The sequence below is a fragment of the Papaver somniferum genome, chromosome 9 (assembly GCF_003573695.1).
Source record: "Papaver somniferum cultivar HN1 chromosome 9, ASM357369v1, whole genome shotgun sequence".
In the NCBI taxonomy this organism is placed as follows: Eukaryota; Viridiplantae; Streptophyta; class Magnoliopsida; order Ranunculales; family Papaveraceae; genus Papaver; species Papaver somniferum.
Genome location: NC_039366.1, coordinates 20,826,177 through 20,846,915, shown reverse-complemented (window position 1 = coordinate 20,846,915; position 20,739 = coordinate 20,826,177). Strand labels below are relative to the sequence as shown.

The following is a 20,739-nucleotide window of genomic DNA, read 5'->3' as shown; positions in this document are numbered from 1 at the left end:
CGCCTAATGATGCTTGCTTTAGATTGAATTTTTAACCTTTCACCAGTATCTTTTACTGAATGCAGCAGTTCTTTGTTTAGTAATGTTCTTCTACTGGGCTTTAACCATATTGACACCATAGCACCACAACAGGAAATTTTGTGGTGGGTGCTGACTGCTGTTAATCGAAATTACTGAATATGGTTTGGAGGTAGGGATAATGATCAGGTTAACTGTTCAGGGGATACTTGAACAGTTGAGATAGTGGGGAATCTGGTAGTGGGGTTGAGAAACTTACTAAACAATGTAACTTAAAATCTTCAGTATAGATCTAACCATGAAATAGTATTGTGGTGTTAGGTTATATATGCTTTAGATCTAACCATGAAAGATGTGGAGGTTAGGGTTGTATAAAAGTGAAGCACAAATAAGATGTTATAACCTACAGCTAGGTATTTCAGATTTTACAGGAGAGTTTTGCATTTGGTAGTCAGTATGATGTTGGTAAGCTCTATGATGCTGACATTCTACATTGTGGGAACTGAGAATTACATATTGAAATATGTCGCAGCAGAAAGATACTTCCATTTGGGTTGGATTTGCTTCTGGGGTTCTTATCATCACTAATTGATTTTTCTATTAGGAGTTTTCTGGGAATGCATCTTCTGATATTAGTCAGTCTAGCTAGCCACATTGTTTTTTTGTTGCTGATTTGTGAATATCACGGTTGAACAGTTGATTTGCTAGTTAACCCACCTTTCAGTGGCAGTGTTGGATCGTTTTAGTCCACTGAACATTTTATCTTGTTAAGAGATTAGCACTCCAGAATGCAAATTTGCTCGTTGTAAGTTCTGTAGCCTAGTGAAGTAAGTTGTATTAAACACTAGGAATTAGCAGCTTCTGTTTGCTGGTGTTTTTTGGGATACTACTGTAAGTCTCTGTGTAGCCTCACTTGTAGCTTTCTGTTTGCCTGCAATAGTTTCTAAGATTTCAATTGTCCGCCATGTGCTTCGCCTTAGAATCAATCAAGACACTTTTGTTTTCCATCTGGCTACTACAGTATGTTTACTGTTTGCTGATGTGTTTATATATGCTTGTGCTTCTGCTGAGCTGTCTATCTGATGGAGAGAATGTCCTATGTGATGTTTGAGGTTCAATGTTTACCCATCACTTGAGACTAATCTGTACCACCAAGCTGGCACCCAACCCCCACCAGACCAGGGACCAAACCAACCGGTTCTCTGAGTTTCGAGAGCAGAGGTTGTCATCGTCCACCAACCCCCATCAGACCAGGCACCAAACCAACTGACAAAATCCTTCTATCCCCATGAGCTGGATAGTTCAAACATGTGTGCGGACGGTTTAAAAAAATAAATAAAAACAACCCTTTTTTCTTTTGACGCTTTCCGTTCAATCTCCTCCATCTAATTTTTGAAAATTCACTTGGTTACAAATTCTGTAAATTCCTTCCTATATGTGATTATTATCTTAAACATCAAGTTGACCGAAAAGAGATCCCGTATTTAATCCAGCAAGACACAAACACTGGAATCCATTTTAGCCTTTACCAATCCCAATGTTAAGAGGCTTCTTTTCTATCTGTCGGATTTCCTATCGGGATAAAACCCGGAGTCTCGGACCAATGTTAATAGGCTTCTTTGTTATCTGTCGGATTCGGGATAAAACTCGGACAAAATATCCCTACCGATATTTTTCCCAAATAAAAATCCCGATAGGGGATATGTGGTTCTGGGAATGCTTCTTTGCATCGGGATTATAAATGGGGTTACGGTGGGTCTGACTGTTCTCCGAGTCGGGATTATTTATCCTGAGAAATCCTCGGTAAAGCTATCATTTTCGGGATAAAAATTACATAGTAGTTAAAAATAGGAGTTAAGAGCTTAAAGGATTAAATTACCCCTCACAAAAACCGATATTTACAATAAGTTGCCCTTCACAAAGAAAGCGTTGGATAGAATATTAATCCAGGGAGAAAGCAAACAAATACAAAAAGAAGAATGAGAAGAGTTTTTTTTTTTTTTTTTCTTTTCTTCCTTGCACGGTAAGAATAAGAAGAGTTGGAGGAGCGACGGCGATGGCACCAACTTCTGTTGTCGATAAAGAACAAGTATCTTTACCTGTTAAAACTGCTGTTGCTACTGCTGGCGATGCTTTACTTGGAGCTGTTGTGGGTGTTTTGTATAACAGGATTGCTAAGAAGTTTGTTTTTTTCAGGTTATGCATTAAGTTGAATTCCTTCCTTTCTTTGAGCATATCAAATTCAAACCCTTTTTTCTTTTTCGAATTTTAATGGCAATTATACATCGTTAACATGACTGACTGTTTCTTTATTTTACAGACTCCTTTGATTTCAGCTCGTAGTACGGCTGTTTTTTGTGGCATCGATGATTGGTGCTATGAAAGGGATCAGAGGGAAAGACGATACCAAGGCTAGGTAATTACCTAATTTAAAACCCTATCTCCCTCATACATTTATTTACTGCTTCTTTGCTAGTTTTGAGTTCTTTGGAATAGCGAAGAAGCAACTATTAAACAAACAAAACTGTGATGGTATGATGTCAGATGGACTTTTAAACCTGATTTTGAGGAAAACTCCGTTTCCTTACCGAGAAAATGTATTCATCTTTGCACCCAAGTGAATGAAACATTTCGTTTTGTAGAGTGGTGGCAGGTTTTACTTCCGGATGCATGTTGTACTTGGTTGGGAACATGCCTTCTCCTCCTAGAGTACCACTCGCAATCGCATCAGGGCTCTGCATTGCGTTTTATAATGGTCTTGTGCATGAGGTAGCATTTGTCGTCCACTTTCTTAATTACCACATAGTAATCGGTTACGGGGTTGCTATCAGTGAACTAAACAACTGCAACATAGAGCTAAACACAGTTTGAAACCGTTTTCTCCTTTACTATTAATTACTAGTAGTTGTTGCTGCACATTTTGTAATAATGCACGCGGAACGCAAACATTATTTTTTTCAATTGATAGATCATGTTCAGCTTTGTTTTGCTTATGTGCAGGTAGAAAGCCGTTATCAGCATGCAACATTGGAGGATACACGCTACATCAGAACAAGACGCATGTTGTCGGAGCTAGGCCTTGAGGATTACGAGAAGCACTTTAAGAAACACTTGTTAAGGGACAAAACAATGCATTTGCTTAAAGAAAGGCAAGTGTAATCGGAGGTTATCATATTATGCCTTCGTTGTTGTGTGCGTTGTTAGTGTTTTCTGGAGATGATAACAAATATTTTTCTGTGTCTTGATTTTGCACAGTGATCTAGAACAGGCTAAAATCCCTGTTGGAGCAAGGATTGAAAATACTGAACCACATTAAAAGGTGCTGAATATTGCTGATCTCAATTTCTTTTGTTTCTATTTGCTTTTCTTATTCTTGAGGTTGTAAATTAACACCTTAACAAAATACCCAGGGATCCTGATTTGCGAAAGATGCGGGAAGCTGAAAACATACATGGTATGTGAAACTGATGGTGAACGATCAAGTTATATACTCCAATTACACTTTAAAAAATTAGTGGAGTATTATTTAGAAAGTTATATATAAGTTGTTACTGGGATAATTTCAAACCTTTCACCAGCAAGTTTTACTGAATTTCTTAAATTCTAATTAGTGGTAATAGTAGGTATAACCATGTAGTTGAAAACACAATTATTTTAGTATGTAAATGGAAAGCTTTTGTCGGGAGTGTTCACCGAATGATGCTTGCTTTAGATTGAATTTCAAACCTTTCACCGGTGAGTTTTAGTGAATGCAGCAGTTGTTTTCTTCGTAGTATCCTTTTACAGCACTTTAATGGTACTGATCATAGCACCACAACAGAAAATTTGTCAACATAAATGTTGATGTTACCCATTATGTGTATACATATATCTCACCATGAGACACGTGTATATAGAAAGATACGTGGAAAGCATGCAGGCCAAGACATCAAAATACGATGCATTACGGAACACCAAATAAACCCCAAGGAGTTACTTTATCTCATCCCCAAAAGAAGCTAAGATCAACGGTGGAGAGAAAGTTAGCTGACACGGACGTGACAGGGGCAGAAGACACTTGTCTGACACGAGCAGGCATCTCAACTACCCTCATTAAACACTCTGAGCAGTATACGTGTCGATCAACCCGTGGGACGAGCGAGGATGTCTCTGCGTGATCAAGTGGAAAACGCAGACCTCTGCGTGATGGACACAAGACACTAGAAGATAAGGTTCCAACGGCCTTCAGAGATGGGTCCCACACTCTAACCCTATAAATACCCCCTCTCCACCAAGAGGAAGGGGGATCGGAAAAATCAAGAAGGAAAGGAGAGAGAGATTTCGAGTGTAAGTTAATCCTTTAGAAGAGAAAATACATGTAAGCCCAAAAGTCATTCGACTACTCTTGTAACCGTGAAGAACATAGTGAAACAACAAACCCCGTGGACGTAGGCCTTAGTGCTGAACCACGTAAACCTCGGTCTTGTTTATATTTCAGCACTTTATATTTGCCTAACCCCATGGATCTTTACTTTTATGTATTGTTTTCTTTGTTTTTACCTATATCCCGTGCGCAAACGCGCCGCATGGAGTTGTTAGATGAGGCTGTGATAAACCCGAAGGTTTTGAGCCAAGGAATCAACACTAAGACATCATCATCACAAATCACTCTAGATTACGATGATTGGTTGTGAGCATTCGGATGCCTTCGTGATTTGAGTGTTCACAATTTGGCGCTGGAAACAAGGACTTCGTCCCGGTAAAAGATTTATCTTGTCCTGTGATTTCATCTTAAACTGGCATATGACTGCTCTGATTTATTAGCTCGGACCGTATAGATCATTTGTTAACTTTATTATATTCAAAAACGCACCCATTATCTTCGATAAGATTTATTGTTTTGATCCATGGATTTACGTTTTTCTTTAGATCTCGTGCGAACCTGTCTCTCAGGAGGGTTTTCGTAGTTTTTTAAAGGATCTACTTGCATTTTTAAAAGGATCTCTTTTAATAAAACTTTAACCCGTGTATTGTAACTCGTATGTGTTAATCCTCTCCTGGAAGAAGATATTTCGCCAACTAACCCGATTCACGCGGATATTCCCGTTTTTCGCTGTTTGAAATTCCCTTGTGCAGAAAGAACGGATTGTGAGTAAAGAAGGCGAGTTTCTGCGAGATCTCATGGAAAAGACGCAGGAAGCAGGAAAATCCAAAGCTTTGTCAAAGGAAACACCCAGGACAACCCCGGTCATCACCCGAAGCAAGCAGAAAGGAGACAAAGCTAAAATGACCAGTCAAAGGCAAGATACTGTGGAAATCACTTCACCTATGAACGCTAATTCAGTTGCATCCGCGGCTCTCAGAGCAGCGGCGAAAAAGTACGGTGCGGCTGCGGTAGTCCCGAAGGCTGCAGAGTCTAGCAAAACTTGTGCTATGAATCAATTTCATCAACCAAGAGAAAGGGTGGATGAATCCAGAACATACCAACCCGTGCACCTTCCAACTTTCGGAATGCCACCAACAAATGATCAAAATCAAACCATACCGGCGGCTCTAGTACCGCAGAGGGGCACTCACACCGATTTGGAAATGCCAGCAACCGAAGCTGAACCTCTGCCACCTTTAGTGCAGACCGTAGAGGAAGGCGGCACCATGGCCGTAGTGGCACGCGCTGGGACTCCCAATCAGGGGTCCAACCAATCACATCGACTGATGGCTGAGCTTGAGAATGAAGAAGAGCCAGCAGGTTTACGCAGATGCTGTAGCCTGTTGGCCAGAGAAAATCAAGATTTAAAGCGGATTGCTCTAAGCACGAAGACCAGCCAACAACTTGATGAAGCAAATTCCAAAGCACCAGAGCCAAACCGAGACTGTAGAGTCGTCATAGCGGCTAATGAGACGCGACTAGGGGAAGTAGCGTATCCGACCCGGATTATGACGACGGAGAGTCAGACGGTAACGAGCAGAAGAATTAGGGCACCACCGCGCGATGGAAGAGCTACGAGATGAGATGATGGCCGAGATCAGGCAATTAAAAAATAGACAAGGCGGGGGAGGTTAGAAGAGGTCATGAGAGAAGCTAACTCTACGCCCTTAACTCATCGCTTGGCCAACACCCCTATTCCTGAAATGCCCTGTCCCAACGTTCGAATGCTATGATGGATCCAGCGACCCTGCTGCACATATTCGGTACTACAACCGTGTCTTAGCTAGATGGGGTCAGAACGACGCCGTACTCTGCAGATACTTCCCGTCAAGCCTGAAGGGATCGGCATTATCATGGTTCGATAATCTGCCACCAAACTCCATCCACTCATACGACCAACTCGCAGAGAAATTCTTAAGAACATACATGTACAACAAGACTGTAAACACCGGAATGGATAAGCTCTTTTCACTAGCGATTGGCTACAAGGAAACCACGAGGGAGTACACTAACAGATGGCACAAGATCTGCCAAGCCATAGGGAGCGTGGACCCAGTGGTAAGCATCAATTGCTACAAATGGGGATTAGACCGAATGAGTCCCCTATTTGTTGAAATTCATGGAGCGTGCCTAAGACAGAGGGAGATCTTCGAATAATTATCGAAAAGCACGCTCGACTTGAAGAAATTCAACGGGAAAACCCGAGGGCATATCCGCAGAGATCTCACCGCACCAATTCAGCGAACAAACCAATGGGGCCAAAAGGAGTTGCTCAGTGGAGAGACCTCACGAAGATAGGAAGGAACGAAGGGATGAACGAAGAACAGGTGACCGAAAATTCGAAGATCAAGTTTACACGAAACTCAACGCTAGCTATGCTCGTATCCTACGAGAGATCAAAGGGAGGGAAAACTGGAGTGGCCATGGTCTAAGGGAAAGCAGCCCCCGAGATCCGAGAAGTCTAAAGATTACTGTGAATATCATTGTTTCAACGGACACCAGACCGAAAAGTGCAAGAACCTTAAAATAATGATCCAAAAATTAATTGATGCGGGAGAGCTCAAACATTACGTACGAAAGGATGTTACCGAGGATAGATCCAAGCGAACCAAACCAGTCCAACTTCCGGAAGGAAACCGAACAATCAACACCATCTCGTGTTCTGAAGCCACAGGGCCCTCACTTACAGCGCAGATAGGAAAGAGGTTACGGAAGCAATTCGAAGACCGCTGCGAATTGTATAAGGTCGATGGGATAGTGGTGGACGAGCACGAAGAATGGATGGAATCTCCTATCATCTTCGATGCCGAGGATATCGAAGAAGATATGGAAGACCATAACGATCCCTTGGTCCTAACACTACCAGTAGCTGGATGTAACCTCAAAAAGATCCTCATAGACGGGGGAAGCTCCGTAAACGTCCTATTTTACGATGCATTCAAACGGATGACTCTTATTATGACACACCATCTACGGATTCAATGGAGCAGCCACGAAGCCCTTGGGAGACATCGTGTTGCAGGTTAACGCAGGGCCCATGAAACTGAAACCCGATTCAGTGTGGTGGACACCCCTTCCCCCTACAACGCTATTATTGGACGAAAATGGATACATAAACTCAAAGGAGTTGCGGCAACGTACCACCAATATCTCAGATTTCCAACACCTGAGGGAGTAATGGAAATCAAGGGAGATCGGGTCACTACGAGAGAGTGCCAGGCCACTCAGGATCATATCAACAACGAGCAAGAAGAGCAGCGAAAAATCCGAAGAGTAAAAAATAAAGAAACCGCGAAAGAGAAGGCCATAGACCTGTTCCTCAAGGAAACTACAGGGAAGGGCTTGACGAAAGATGATAATGTCCTAAGCACAGAGACAAGTACTTCAACAACCAGCGAAGAACAGAAACACGCTAAATAGCAATTAAAGAACGTCCCAGTCCTCGGAAACCGAAGCCTGTGTTCACACCAGTGGAGCCCGTAAAAGAAATCAACATAGGAACGGAAGAAACCCGAAGATGATCAAAATAGGGACCATAATGGACGAAGGAAGGAAGATTCTTAACCAAATTACTTAAGGAATACGCGGATGTGTTCGCCTGGAAGCTAGGAGATATGCCGGGGATTGACCCAAAAGTAATCCAACACGAGCTACTACGCATCAAACCGGGCACGCCCCCGTTCAGGCAGAAAATACGAAAAGTAGCTCCAGAGTATCATGAGGCAGTAGAAACAGAACTTCGGAAACTACTAGACGCAGGATTTATCAAGGAAGTCAAGTACCTACCTGGATCTCCAACATGGTCATTGTTCCTAAGAAAAATGGAGGGGTTAGAATATGCATCGACTTTACTAATCTCAACAAGGCATGTCCAAAGGACAGCTATCCCCTGCCGAGCATAGATCAGCTGGTAGAAGCAGTAGAAGGATATGAAGAACTGTCATTCATGGATGGACATTCTGGCTACAACCAAGTAGCCCTGGCAGAAGAAGATCAGCCACACACAGCGTTCTACACCCCACATGGCCTTTATTGCTACACTAGAATGCCCTTCGGACTTCGAAACGCAGGGGCAACATACCAAAGATGGTCGATGCTATCTTCAAGCCATGGATTGGAGGAACCTTAGAAGTCTACGTTGACGACATGCTCGTCAAAAGCAAGCTGCGCAAAGATCACCACCAGGACTGAGGAATATCTTCGAAGCAATGAGAAAACATCACATGAAAGTGAATCCGGAGAAATGTACTTTCGGTGTCACCTCGGGGAAATTCCTCGGGTATCTGGTAACAAAAAGGGGCATCGAGGTAGACCCAGCAAAGATTCAAGCCATAGTAGAGATGCCGTCCCCGAATTTAAAGGAAGTACAGAAACTCAATGGATCCATAGCAGCGTTGGGCAGATTTATTGCCCGGTCCTCGGACAAATGCAAACATTTCTTCAATATTCTCAAAAAAGGGAGCAGGTTCGAATGGACCGTTGAATGCGAGGAAGCATTCCAAAAAATCAAAGAACACCTAGCCTCAATCCCGATCCTGCAGAAGCCAGATCCTGACGAGGTTTTGGCATTGTACATAGCAGCAACAGAAGACGCAGTCAGCGTGTTGGTCAAAACCAATACAAGATAGAACAACCTATCTATTACGTCAGCAAGACCCTCAATTCTGCGGAAAGGAACTATACTAAGATTGAACAACTCATCCTCGCATTGGTATGGGCTACTCAAAAACTGAGAACCTACTTCCTAACTCACCTCGTCAGGGTCCCATGCAAAGCACCATTGGAAGCAGTCCTCAAAAGCACGGGAAAAGTGGGCCGAATAGCCAAATGGAACACCCATCTGGACCAATTCAACATCATTCATGAAATTCAACATTCTCGGAAGTCCCAAGTTCTGGCGGATTTCTTAGCAGACCTCCCCCTTGACAACGACGAAGAGATTAAGGGAATACCAGAAGCCGAGGAAGAAAACAAGGATCCAATGGATATCCTCGAACCTGCGAGTCAAAGACAATGGGAAGTCTTCGTCGACGGATCCAAAAATAAGGAAGGAGCAGGAATAGGCATTGTCATTATCACCCCAACCGGAGAAAGGATTATACAGGCACTTAGGTTAATTCAAAGAGCATACCAACAACATCGTTGAATACGAAGCTGTCGTACATGCCCTCCGTATAATAATAGAGATGGGGGTAACCGATGTAAGGCTGACAAGTGATTCGCAGCTTGTCATACGGCAAATAGGGCTCGAGTATAATGTGTACGATGACACCCTCTCAGCTTACATGGCCTTGGTCCAAACATTGGCATCACAAATCCCGAACATTAAGTTCCGGCACTTATGCAGAAGGGACCTCAGGCACGCGGATGCCCTAGCATATATATCATCCATGCTGAGGGATAAAAACGTCGAAGCTATTAAAATAGCAAGGGTATACGAGCCTTCGATTGCATCTCAATTCTCCTTCGCTACCAATCAAGATACAGTGGAAGAAAATATCGAAGACCAGGTAGGAGAAGACATCCATAACGACTTTGACGAAGAAGATATCCTGTCAAGAGCAAATCAAGACGAAGACTTCAGCAACGAAGATGACTGGAGAGTGATGATCCATGCCTCTCGAAAAGGAAGCTTACCTGCGGATCAGAAACAAGCTAGGAAGATACTCTCCAAAGTAGGAAGATATGATCTTCGGGATGGGGTCCTGTACAAGAAATCCTTCCTTGGACCATTACTACGTTGCTTGTCCCGGAAAGAGGGGCATCGAATTCTAAATGATATCCATTATGGTGACGCGGGGAATCATAGCGGCATGAGATCACTAGCTGACAAAGCAAAAACGCAAGGATATTACTGGCCGACAATGATACAGGATGCCGCGAGGATGTCCCGACGGTGTGAAGAATGTCAGCGCTTCGCAAAAAATCCACGCGCCGGCAAAAGTTAAACTCTCCGTCGATAGCCCGTGGCCATTTGCAAAATGGGGCGTAGACATCGTCGGGCCTTTCATCGAAGGATCAGGGAAAAGACGATTTTTGATAGTAGCCACGGACTACTTCAGTAAATGGGTGGAGGCTAAGGCCTTGGCCAGGATCAGAGACGTGGATGTGTTTACTTTCATATTCCAGAACATCATTTGCAGATTCGGTATACCCGCTGAAATTGTCTGATAATGGCAAGCAATTACAGGGGAAAAATATAGACATGCTCTTCGATACTTTCAAATAAGAAAGAACAAGTCCACCCCCATATACCCTCAAAGCAACGGACAAGCGGAAGCTACCAACAAGACCCTCGCCCTTATACTCAAAAAACAATTAGACGAGCATAAAGGGAGATGGTGTGAACAACTGCACAATGTGTTATGGGCATACAGGACAACGCGAAGATCCGCCACCGGGGAATCCCCGTTTCTTCTAACTTATGGAGCTGAAGCAGTCATCCCTACGGAAATCCTCATGCCAACCACGAAGACCGAAGCTTGGGAGAAAAACCTCACAACAGATATGATGTTAGAAAGGTTGGACGACTTGGAAGGAAGAAGGGAAGCAGCATTACAAAAGATGGAAAATTATCAACGAAGACTAGCAAGGGAGTACAACAAAAAGGTAAAGCTTCGGAATTTTGTAGAGGGGCAGTATGTGTTGAGAACAATCCCACGGTATCAGCAAGAAAGATGGGGAAAATTAGCACCTACGTGGGGAGGACCTTTTATAATACACGACGTTGCGGGTAACGGTTCCTACTACCTTCGTAATCTAAAAGGCGAGGTCCTCCGGCATCCTTGGAATGCTAAGTGGCTCAAACCATACTTCCCATAGGAGCAACGCAGACTTGAATCTGCTTGGAGTGTACCAGAAGAAGAAGGGAGCCTGACCGCTCCACATGTTTCTATCTCTGGAAGAGGAATTGCAGGCCTCAACCTATCAATCAAACAAGCTTTCAAATTATCAAGTCAACGAATCTATCGACAATATTGGGGAAAGTAGTTAATCTACAATCTCTCAGGGCTCCCCCATCAGTGTCCATAAGTGTAAGACCAGGGGGAAGGCACCCAGCAGAAAGAGATACCCAACCAATCTTAAGGCAACGGGTCGACGGAATGGGTGTGTAAATATTTTAACCCCATATCCTAGAACGTTGCCTCGGCCCCCACCGTCTGGGAATCCTCTGGCCCAGGATTCGCCAGCGGGGTGACAGGTCTCAAGACGATCACGAAGGTACCTCCTTCAGTATCGCACCCAAACACTTAAAATTTTTTTGTTTTTTCACAAATGCTTAAAATAAAAACAAACCAACATTGCAGGTATATCAAGAAAAGGATCCATTTCATAAAGGATATTGATACAAAAAGTGAAAGGCCAATTCAAGGAAGATACACATCAAAAAATATTCCTTTTACATGATATAGCAAAAAATATTCTTGTTACATGATTACAAAAAAGGGAAGATAATAAATGCTGCGGTCTCTACCTAGATGCCGCCCCATCGCAGGATTGTTCCGAAGACTTGAAGGGACGCTCCCACCAGAAGAGGGTCCCGAGGAGCAGGCAAGGCAGAGGAACTGGACGACGCGGATAGTTCTTCACAGACCATGCTCGTTCTTTAGGCCAAGTTCTATCTTCTCTCAGCATCTTGTTCGTCTCCTCAGCCAATTGACAACGAGCCTTGTGCTTAATAACTGGTCCGCTGTTGGGCTTGGGATAACGAAGATAGACGATTCACTTCTCTAGAAGCAGCACCAACGGCCTCCTCGCGGGTTGCCGCCAAACTCTTAAATGATTGGTCTGTTCTTCCTGCTGCGCTAAGGAAGATTGAGCCTTTTCAAGTTTTTCATTTGTGAACGCGAAGTGTCCCTCGAGCTCTGAAAAAGACAACACGGAGTTAGCACAGAAAAACACAATCACACTCGATGAAATAGGGTTATACCTTCGACACAAGCCGAAGCCTCTTCATACTCATTAACAACCGCATCTCGCGCTTCATCAAGATGTCATATTCCGCGGATAATTTCTTATAGTCTAGTTGAAGGTTGGTGAGAGTAAATTGACAGGCATCTAATTCTACCTGCTTCATCGAATCCATGTGACGAAGGTGGTCGACTTCTTTATTTATCTCTGATACCCCTTTGCTAAGTCTGTACATACACACTTCAAGATTCCTCTCAGACTCAGCCTGACGAGCTACTTCAGCGGGACGCGGCAAGGGCATTGCTGAGCACAGACTTCGGCACGGGCATCATCTCTTTCTCTGACAAGACATAGCATAATCCTTAACTCCTGGAAGAGGAATGGATCGAGCCTTCTGTAATTCTTCTTCCAGCAGCTGAATCCTAGACTCCAACAAGGAAGTACGCTCACGGGATTCCCGCAGACTATCACGTGTCCACAGCAGCGTACCATTAAATAAAGCACGGTCATGGTTATACAGATTTTGCATGTCGACCATCTGAACATGCCTTGCGCGCCATACCTCAGCCCGAGCATCCCATTTCTTGGCTTCATTCTTAATTTTCTCAACAATTCTTAATACGAGATTTTGCCGTGCTCTTTCGTTTCGAAGCCATATCAGCTCGGGGACGCCACCCACTGGAGATAGGGTGGGGGACTCAGACAGAACAACTAAGAAATAGAGGAATGACGACCACTGCGAGGGAAAAAGAAAAAACCAAACCTGTGAAAGCTGAAACTTGGCCGCGAGTTTGCTCTAACTCAGCGCGAACAGCAACAAGCTCTGAACGAAGACCGGCCTCCGCTTCACCCAGCTTTTCTTTCTCCTTGAGGCTTTTCTTCAGCTCTTCTATTTCCACCTCAGCCGCAGATAATTCCTTTTCTCTGTGACGAAGCTTAGCCTCGAGCTTCAGAGATTTCGCTTTGAAGAACTGATACAGCACGTGGTTACAATGCTCACTCCTCATCATCTACACATCAAGAGACAAAACATTATTTCACCGAAGAATTGATCGTCACGTAGAAGTATGTACGAAAATTTACCTCCAAGACACGCTGCTGAGGAAAGCCATATTGATACCCGTCGGCTATGGCCATCATATCTGCAACGGAAGTAGGAGGCTCCGACACAAGGGTAGCTTCGGGAACACTCAAATTTTTCCCCAGGCTCAGACACCCGCGCCTTGGAAGACATTCCATCATGCGACGGGTATACGCATCAGAATCCTTTTCCCCAGCAACAACAGGGGCGGGATGAGGGACAAATAGAAGATTCTTTTCCTTGAACCAATCCATTATGGCGTCCTCACCCTCAGATGTCGGCGAATGGAAGATCCGCAGCAGGCGATCAATGACCGACTTCCCCTTTCTGACACGGCCCCTTCAGCACAAATGTCGGCACCACATGCGCACCATGCTCCTCCGCGCCACCATCTTGAACAGCAGCGTCTCCATTACTAGCACCCCAGACATCCCAATCATCATTGGGGGAAAGTAGAGAGAAGTCCTCAGGAAAATCGAGGGCATCATCATAAAACTCCCCTGTGGAATACATCCGATCAAAAGAAAACTTGAGAGGTGGGAGAGTATCCGCGGCATCCCCAACAGGGACAGAAATCACCAATAACACCGTCATCAGCTACCACGGCTTGTTTCTCCTTCATCACCATCATGACCCACAGACCTCTTCTTCGACATTGATAGGGGAAGTACCAGTACGTTCCTCCCCATCTGTAATCTCCTCATCCTCAGCAAACTCTTCGTTCACTGGACTTGTAACTTCTTCATGGGCCTCAGCCTCACCCATCACAATGGTAGAAGACTGCTTCGGCTTAATCTTTTTCTTCTTCGACACCTGAAAACCAACACCACAAAAAGAATTATTTTTCCCGAACAGTTGAATTTCTAAAGAAGGAGAAGCGCAGCTAGAATCCGCGTACCTGAGCAGTCGAGGCTCTCGGTGGAAGTATAGCACCAGAACCTTCCTCCTCGTCTCCCTCACGACGTCAAGGGCATAAGGAAAATTCATACCTGCGAAGTTTAAACGCCAGGGACAGAAATCTCCATAACGAGCAGGAGGAGATTCACGTGGATTGCTACTCTCAGTAGGACGCCAACCGCGTGGACCAGGGATCCAATCGTATACCCATGGACCAACAACTTCGATAACGGTAGCGTGCCACTCGTAGTCATGGTCGCGCTTGATCCTCTCGCGGGCCGGGAAAAGTTTCCGCTGACTAGAACCCTCCGTCCCGGGAACATACTTCAGCTTGGCATCGCTGACCTCATTTAACAGACGAATTTCGCTCCGAGGAGCAGCGAGATTCCGAAGGCTGACACTCCACGGCTTACGGTTCCTACTATTGACGTAATCACCGAAGGAGTTATTGAAATTCTCAGGAGTATACCATTCCTTCTCCGCGGGATTGGGAACATAACAAGTCATTGACGTCTCCCCCTTACTCCTCAGATAGCACTCCCTCAGGGCACGGAGATAATTCCCCGATAGTTGCGATACAGAACGGCTGTGAGTATTGGTGGAAGAGCCTTCACGACTAGCAAGCACATCATAGTAGAAGGAATCACCTGACTTGTACAACGACAACATAAGACCAGCTTCGAACGCTCCAACCGTAGTCAACAAATGAAATTCATCGAACTCATACTTTGAGATAAGCTCATAAGTAATATCATCCTCAGGGGCATAGAAACGAACCTCGAAGGCTTGGAGCTCATGCTTTTCCTTGAAAATTTCGAGTTCAATATGTTTAAACGTTACTTTTTTCTTGCTGACCGAAACACTGCGTATCAATGGGGCAGCCTCATCCTCCTCGGCGGGACCGGATGAACCAATGAACGCCTCGGAAGCCTTTCTCTTCGAAGAAGGATTTTTTGAAGATTCAGCCCTCGGAACACCACCTTTCGTATTCTTCCCTTTAAAAGAAGTTGTAGGAGGGGGCGGCAGATGATGCTCGGGCACTACAGAACGTAGAGGAGGAACATCAAAAGCGACAGCACGAGTCGGTGCCTGCGTACTCCTAACATCATCACGAGGACGAGACACCGCGCGATCGAAGACTTTTCGAGCCCCAGAAGGATTTGTCGAAGGAATCTCTTCCCTAGAAGATGAGGCCTTCTTCCCAGAAGAAACTCGACTTCTACGAACATCATCTTGAGACTCTCTACGCGGAGGAGATCTCGATAGACCAAAACCAGGAGTCTGATAAGGAACCCGCGGACGGTCAGACATGGCTGCGAAAAGATTAATCATAAACAAGTCAAGAACAAACTCAAGGACATTACCAACGATCAAAAAACCACATAATTAGCAATCCACACACGATAACGCAGAAACCTTAAAATTAGCATACATGCTCGAAATTCCATAAAATCCCTACCCTGAAAAGCTCAATCAATACAAGAAAACAATGGCCTCCTTGATTTAAGACGAAGAACAGGGGAAAACTAGCATGCAAGCATTAAAAGAAGTTCTTCATCACAAACAAGGAACAACAGTAGCAGAAAATTTACAAATCAACATAGCGTAAAACCATGGAAACAAAGAAAAGAAAAACTTATCAGAAATAAAGAGGAGGCAAGCGTGATTAATGCTAAGGTGGAGAGAATTTAAGGGCTGAAGAATGAAGACTGACAGAGAATTTAAGGGCGGAAGAATGAAGACTGACAGAGAATTTAAGGGCTGAAGAACGAAGAATGAAAACCGAGAGAATGTTTATGAAGAATGAAATTAATTTTCTTTCTCTCCTTAATATACCCGAAAGAAAGAGAAGGAAATTAATGGAGGAATGGGAAACGTGCCCGTTACATGAGCAGTTAATGCACAAATAAAAGACGTGCCCAAGTATCTAAGAAAAGTTGTTAGGAGAGATAGAAGAATATGCAACGACTGTTTTCTTCAATGCACCCATTAAACATTCAAGCCCGAAGAAAAGGGGCAAATTGTGTATACATATATCTCACCATCAGACACGTGTATATAGAAAGATACGTGGAAAGCATGCAGGCCAAGACATCAAAATACGATGCACTACGGAACACCAAATAAACCCCAAGGAGTTACTTTATCTCATCCCCAAAAGAAGCTAAGATCAACGGTGGAGAGAAAGTTAGCTGACACGGACGTGACAGGGGCAGAAGACACTTGTCTGACACGAGCAGGCATCTCAACTATACCCTCATTAAACACTCTGAGCAGTATACGTGTCGATCAACCCTGGGACGAGCGAGGATGTCTCTGCGTGATCAAGTGGCAAACGCAGACCTCTGCGTGATGGACACAAGACACTAGAAGATAAGGTTCCAACGGCCTTCAGAGATGGGTCCCACACTCTAACCCTATAAATACCCCCTCTCCACCAAGAGGAAGGGGGATCGGAAAAATCAAGAAGGAAAGGAGAGAGAGATTTCGAGTGTAAGTTAATCCTTTAGAAGAGAAAATACATGTAAGCCCAAAAGTCATTCGACTACTTTTGTAACCGTGGAGAACATAGTGAAACAACAAACCCCGTGGACGTAGGCCTTAGTGCTGAACCACGTAAACCTCGGTCTTGTTTATATTTCAGCACTTTATATTTGCCTAACCCCATGGATCTTTACTTGTATGTATTGTTTTCTTTATTTTTACCTATATCCCGTGCGCAAACGCCCGCATGGAGTTGTTAGATGAGGCTGTGATAAACCCGAAGGTTTTGAGCCAAGGAATCAACACTAAGATATCATCATCACAAATCACTCTAGATTACGATGATTGGTTGTGAGCATTCGGATGCCTTCGTGATTTGAGTGTTCACACATTACAAGGAATCAAAACTCTTCTATATCTCCATGGGGTCGCCAGTTTGAAATCCGTGCACGGACAATTAGAAAAACAAACACAACCCTTTGGTCTTTCCATTCAAAGGAGCAGTGCTGTCGCTTTGCCGAAGTTGGGAACTGAGTCTCAAAGTAGTCTTGGGGTTAGGCTTTGCGAAAAATTAGGGGAACACTAATCAGGCCGATAAACCAAAAATGAAGAGATCTGATTATGAGGCCTTATAAATCTTGGGCGCGAAGCAAACAAAAACAAAAAGAGCGAAGAAGAAGAATATTCATCTTTGCGATCGGTCCGAAGAAGAAGAGTTATGATGGAAGGAGAAGGAGGAGCGGTGCCGGTGGTGATGACTCCAACTGCTACTAATGATAATATTACTGAACAACGTCTTAACCGTATAGTAGACCTAATTGTTTTACCTCTTGAAACTGCTCTTTATGCTACCACTTATGGTTTATTTGGAGCTGCTGAGAGGGATCGCCAACTTTTTTGATGTTCCTTTAGAGGTTCTGAATTCCTTTCTTTTAGCAGATCATATTTAAACATTATTTTTTTTCCGAATTTTAATTCCAATTCTTTTTATTTTGCAGCTCGTTTGGTTTCACCTCGTAGTTTCGCTGTTTTAGAGGCCGTCGATAGAGGTATGATTTGTGCTCTGAAAGGAATCAGAGAGAAAGACGATACCAAGGCCAGGTAACCGTAATATCTCTCGTACACTGCATTTTGCTAAGTTTAACTTCTTTGGAAAAGCAACTAGAAGAGAAAATTTATGAGCTGGGTTATGATCATCTTTGCATCTAAGTGAATGAAACATTTCGTTTTGCAGAGCGGTGGCAGGTTTTACTTCCGGATTCATGTTTTACTTGGTTGGGAACAACTGAACAAGCCTTCTCCTCGTAGAGTACAGTTGGAATGGGGCTCATGTTTGCGCTCGGTAAAGGTCTTATGCATGAGGTAACATTCGTCGTCCACTTTCTTAATTACCGCACAATAATAAGTTATGGGGGTCACATCATTGAACTAATTAAACAACTGCAACATAGAGCTAAACACATTTTGTACCCGATTTTTTCATTACAAATTATTACTAGTAGCTGTTACTGAACATTTTGTAATAATGCACAGACGTTAGTTTTCATGTGCAGGTACAAAGCCGTTCTGAGCCTCCAGCAGTGGAGGATACACGCTATACCAGAACAAGGTGCATGTTGTCAGAGCTAGGCCTTCAGGGTTACGAGAAGCACTTCAAGAAACACTTGTTAATGGACGAAACCATGCCTTTGCTTAACGAAAGGTAACATTGCCTTCGTTATGTCTTCGTTTTTGTGAGCGTTTTTAGTGCGTGTTTGCTGAAGATGGTTACGAACATTTTCCCTGTGTCTTAATTTTGCACAGTGATCTAGAAAAGGCTGGAATCCCTCTTGGAGCAAGGAAGCTAATACTGAACCACATTGAAAGGTGACGATTGTAGATCTCAATTTCTTCTGTATCTACATTTACTTGTTTTTTATTCTTGAGGTTGTCAACTAAGATTTTCCCGTTTTTCACACATTAACAAAATACCCAGGGATCCTGATTTGCGGAACGTGCGGGGAAGCTGAAAACATACATGTTGTGTGAAACTGATGGCGAAAAATCAAGTTATCTATATTATAAAAAGAAGTGCTGTGTGTGCAGTCTGATAAATCCGACCATTGATTTCGTCATCCCACGGCGTGGATCGATTCGTTATATGTTCTATATAGACGTCCCTCGGATTGTTGGGTTTCCTGATTTGACTATGCTTCCATAGTAAGATGTCTTGACCATTATATATCGGGAAAAAAATACCACGTTAACTACGTTTCCTAATAAAAATATGGGAGAGGGATATATTCAAATTTCCTTATCTGACTACGTTTTGAGAGATACTTACGTTTCATCTACAAGGGAAAACAAAAAATAAAAAAGGAAACCAATGCAAAAAAATTCGCAAATTTTTTTTTCAAAAAAAATGTAGACAGCCGTAGGACATTAGCACAATATCTATATATGTACTAGGTATCAAGTTAAACTAACTAAGTTATGGTTAGGTAAAGTAAGGAATTGGAGAAAGTTGTTGGGAAGGAAGCTTCACCCGGGTGCAACCTGGTGCTTCATTCTCTTCCTTTCGCAACAAATTAAGACAAAGCAAAAAGAAAATGTTACCAAATAGACACGAACTCAAAAACACGAATAGCATCCCATGAAATCATCATCTCTTGCAAATTAAATACCGAATGACATAATTTAATTTGCAATTTAAAGAAAGCACGAGGAGCAAGCATAAAACCTTGCCCAAAAACATAAAAAATGAACAGCCTAAAAGTTTGACTCGGTCAATCAGACCTTTGAGGATGCAAATGTACAAATTGCTGAATGCATACAAAGTTGTACAACAAAATGGACAAACAAACTCGGTGTAGTTTACTAATATTGTATGTACAATTTTAGAACCATGTATAGAGATATTAGATTCACGCATATTACAAATTAGCCTTGGGACAGATCCAAACATTGACTTTGGCCATTCTGCCGCTTGGACCGTTAGTTCACGAAATGTACATCCGTCTGTTGTATATATGACGGGGATTTTATTATTTTGGACGTTCGGGATTGATGCCACGATAAAAGAATATATGACTTTGAAGTAATAATAAGGCTGTTATAAAAAGAAGTGATGTCTGTCTTGGGTAATAGACGATCCTTGATTTCGGCAATCCGACAGCTGAGAAAGATAGTTGGCGAGATTTCTATCCATCCCTCCGTTTTAGACATATAATTTTGAGAGATATTTACGTCCGTCGGTTCGTGAGATGATCTTCTTTTAATATTTTTTTTTAGACGGCAGGGATTATGCCCTGGCCCGGTGCAAAACGAGACTCAACATTTCCTTATGTGACTCGAATCAACATTTCCTAATACGTGTCGGTTTCCTTGAAAGTTTTCATGCACTAACTATAAATATCCTTTCTGATTTTACCAAAAAAAATAATATTAATTTGAAGACTCTATAGATTTTACCTAATCACGGCTAATTTTAATGCAGATATCATATTTTCCTTTAAATTTTCTAATCCACGGTCGGGACCGTAGGCCCCGGCCCCATCCGGCTACTATGACCCGTCTAATTGAACACGCTATTGTGACCCGACTAACTAACACGGTATAATATGACACGACCAACTAAATATCAGGACCGTTGCGGTATTGACCGGACTAACTAAATATACTCCCGACTATTATAGATGGACTAAAATATGGGAAGACACTGGCCGACCGACCAAACAATAAACAGAACTCTAAAAGGTTGAGCCCCGGCCTGATACCTAGTCTATATTATAAAAAGAAGTGGTGTTTGTGTAGCCTTACAAATCCGACCATTGATTTCGTCATCCCACGACGCGGATCGATTCGTTATATGTCCTATATAGACGTCATCGATCCCTTGAGTTTCCCGATATTGTTTGAGCCCCATTAATTTATTAATAATAGCTTGATTTCTAAACGTGAGTTT

At 43.1% G+C, this 20,739-nt stretch overlaps 2 protein-coding genes across 2 annotated transcripts; both read left to right on the top strand.

Moving 5' to 3' along the window:
* Positions 1-2,074: 2,074 nt before the first annotated feature.
* On the top strand, positions 2,075-3,177 carry LOC113311550 (chloroplastic import inner membrane translocase subunit HP30-2-like). Its single transcript, XM_026560377.1, has 4 exons — positions 2,075-2,203; positions 2,355-2,434; positions 2,661-2,787; positions 3,019-3,177. Exons 1-4 carry the CDS (start codon positions 2,075-2,077, stop codon positions 3,175-3,177), a joined length of 495 nt encoding a protein of 164 aa, XP_026416162.1.
* Positions 3,178-17,517: 14,340 nt separating this feature from the next.
* Positions 17,518-18,666, top strand: LOC113311549 (chloroplastic import inner membrane translocase subunit HP30-2-like). The gene is made up of 5 exons (XM_026560376.1): positions 17,518-17,656; positions 17,795-17,897; positions 18,042-18,138; positions 18,350-18,498; positions 18,600-18,666. Exons 1-5 carry the CDS (start codon positions 17,518-17,520, stop codon positions 18,664-18,666), a joined length of 555 nt encoding a protein of 184 aa, XP_026416161.1.
* Positions 18,667-20,739: the final 2,073 nt, after the last annotated feature.